Source organism: Diabrotica undecimpunctata, chromosome 9 (genome assembly GCF_040954645.1).
Source record: "Diabrotica undecimpunctata isolate CICGRU chromosome 9, icDiaUnde3, whole genome shotgun sequence".
Classification (NCBI taxonomy): domain Eukaryota; kingdom Metazoa; phylum Arthropoda; class Insecta; order Coleoptera; family Chrysomelidae; genus Diabrotica; species Diabrotica undecimpunctata.
In genome coordinates, this window is record NC_092811.1 from 50,512,227 (window position 1) to 50,514,974 (window position 2,748).

The 2,748-nt window shown below is 32.2% G+C and overlaps 1 protein-coding gene across 1 annotated transcript; it reads right to left on the reverse strand.

The window, feature by feature from the left end:
• Positions 1–747: 747 nt before the first annotated feature.
• Positions 748–1,812, reverse strand: LOC140450697 (uncharacterized). Its single transcript, XM_072544364.1, has one exon. It carries the CDS (start codon positions 1,810–1,812, stop codon positions 748–750), a length of 1,065 nt encoding a protein of 354 aa, XP_072400465.1.
• Positions 1,813–2,748: the final 936 nt, after the last annotated feature.

The window sequence follows — 2,748 nt, forward strand, 5'->3', positions numbered from 1 at the left end:
ATCAAAATTTACCAGCAAGTTGTTTGAAGTTAAAAAACCAAAATTGGATACTAAATACTTTAAGATAGACTGAAAGTTAGAACATTACAATGAATCAGTTGCTAAGACATCATTGGAATAGAGGATGGTTATCCAAATATAATAGGTAGGAGTAAATCGTGCTTAATTGATTTATATCACTCCTGTTGTTCATTGCATTGGCATTCTAAAAAATAAATGTCATTTCTAAGAACAGTCTTTTAGTATAGTTGGACTCTGTAGCTAAAACTCTGACCGATTCATGATTCATTTTATGATGTTCTTTGTTGACATGTTCTGCAGGAGCAGATCTTTCAGGATATAATCTGCTATCACTCCGGTGACTAATTAAACGATTACTTAAATTGCGTGAGGTTTGTTCCACATATACTAAATTACAGTTGTTACATGAAATTTAGTAGACAACGTTGGAACAATTCTTAATGTCATTCTTATCTTTAACCTAAGAAAATATAGATCTTGAAGTCAATGAGATTTTAAAGGCTATTTTTAAGTTGGTGATACCTTTGAATATTCTTGCCAGTCTGGGTGTTATGTCTTTAACATATTTTAAAGAAGTATATAAGCAATTGGCATTTGGTTCTCCGCTTGTGACAGTAATTTGTAACTTATCATTTTGGCGTACTATGTTAGGGGTCAAACTGAATAATATCTTGGTGACTAGGTGTTTTGGGTATGAATTGTCGATGAAAAGGTTAAACATGATTCTCAGGTTTTCTGATAGAAAGAAGGATCACTGATCGCTATAATTCTAGCCTTCATTTGCTTCAGCAAATTAATTTTTATGGAATGACGATGATATGACCAAAAGTTAAGAAATTGTCCAGAATTATGAGGTTTTCTATACCAGTCGATTATCAGGGAGTTGTTATTGGTTCTGATGAACCGGGTATCAAGAAAGGGGACTGAGAATAGATTATCCTCATGTTCGATTGTGAACTGTAGTAGAGGGTCATAACTGTTAAATACCTGTAGAATTTCTGTGGAACCATTACTAGGAATAGCAAGGATTAAGTCATCCACATACTTTATTACAAAATGATTATAGAAGGACAATTCTGGGATTACCATATCCAGTAAATAATCCATCACATAACAGGCCAAAATGAGAGAGACAGTACTTCCCAAAGGAGTTCCTTGTGTTTGTCTAAACACAGTATTATTGACAGTGAAATGGGTGTTGTTGAAAAGAAATGATATGAGTTTTTTGAAATACCAATTGTTTTTAATAGCTATTAAAGCTGCATCTAGATGTACATTAGTGAACAATGATACTACATCCAGACTGACAATAACATAGCCTTCAGGTAACTGATAGTTATTGAAGTTGTTAAAAATATCGAACGAATTTTTAATGTAGTATTCATTAGAGACATATGCATTGGTCAAAATCTCAGTCAAAAAAGATGCTAATAAATTAGTAGGAGCATCAATACATGCAACAATGAGACGCACTGACAGCTGTGGTTTATGAATCTTAGGTAAAGCGTAAAATTTGTGTATAACTCCTTTATAACAGGTTAATTTTTTCTTTGTAACATCATCTATTTGTCCTGAATTGCATAATTCTTTGATGAGGTTGTTACATTTGGTTTGAATAGTATTAGTTAGATTTATGTTTAATCTCTCATATACATTATCAGAATTAAGCAATTCAAGACATAGTTCTAAATATCTTTGCTTTTCCAGAACTACAGTTACATTACATTTGTCTGAAGGCTTGACAATAATATTACGGTTTTCACTGAGAAACTTACGAGGTTTATGTAACATAGTTCTAAAAAATTAGAGTTATTTTTGTTGTTGTTTTTATGTAAATAGTCAGTTATCATGTATGTAGATTTAGCTATGAGTATGTCTCTCTGCTGCGCATCAGTGATTGAATGCATAATTTTTTCAACGTCAGCCAACATATCCTTGATAGGGATATCTTTCCCTACGATAGGTTCTATACTGAACTTAGGGCCCAAAGACAAAAATCTAGAAATATCATCTGCTAAAGCTACATTGGAAAGGTTCTTAATCCAACCCGGCTTTGTCTTTAGCTTCAAATTCAGCTCCAGATTGAATAACCTATTATATTTGTTAGTATTAACTAATATGGTTTTATGAAAAATTCTATAATATGAAACTTGTTGTTTACTAGAAAAGTTGTTAAAAATGAATTCAGAAGTTAATTCAATGATGTCTCTTTTTAGCTTCGATAAGTTAGACTCTAAATTATGAATGACTTAAACGCAATAGAAGGACGGATGTTTTATAGACATATCAAGTTTTGGTTACCGGCTGACGAAACATAACCCAATTTTATTGTTGTGTATTTTACTAAATTAAGGTGGTTCTTTGGTTGCATTAAGAAAACTATTAGTAAAAGTATGTCGCGTGGAAAGCTGATAGTTGATATGGTTATTAGCCAACATTAAGATTCGGCGGTTTTAGTAAATATCGAAGAAACAGTATTACACACTGAAAGTGAGGACTTTAAAAAATCAGTGGGAAGTGATATAAGAGGATTGAAAAGGTGTTTAGTTGATGCCGAAATTAAAGAAATAAGTTCAACTTCTGGATCTACTGGCCATTCTGAAGAATTAGTGTCATATTTGAATAGTGATAATTCAGATGTAGATGAAGATTATATTCCTTCGGACACTTCATCTGACACAAGTAACAATGAGAGTCCAGGTAAATATCAAGTAATGCCATCTAAGA

What these genes read in the sequence shown, in the direction of transcription:
- LOC140450697 (XM_072544364.1), bottom strand. Translation starts at nt 1,812, where the DNA reads ATGTTACATAAACCTCGTAAGTTTCTCAGTGAAAACCGTAATATTATT.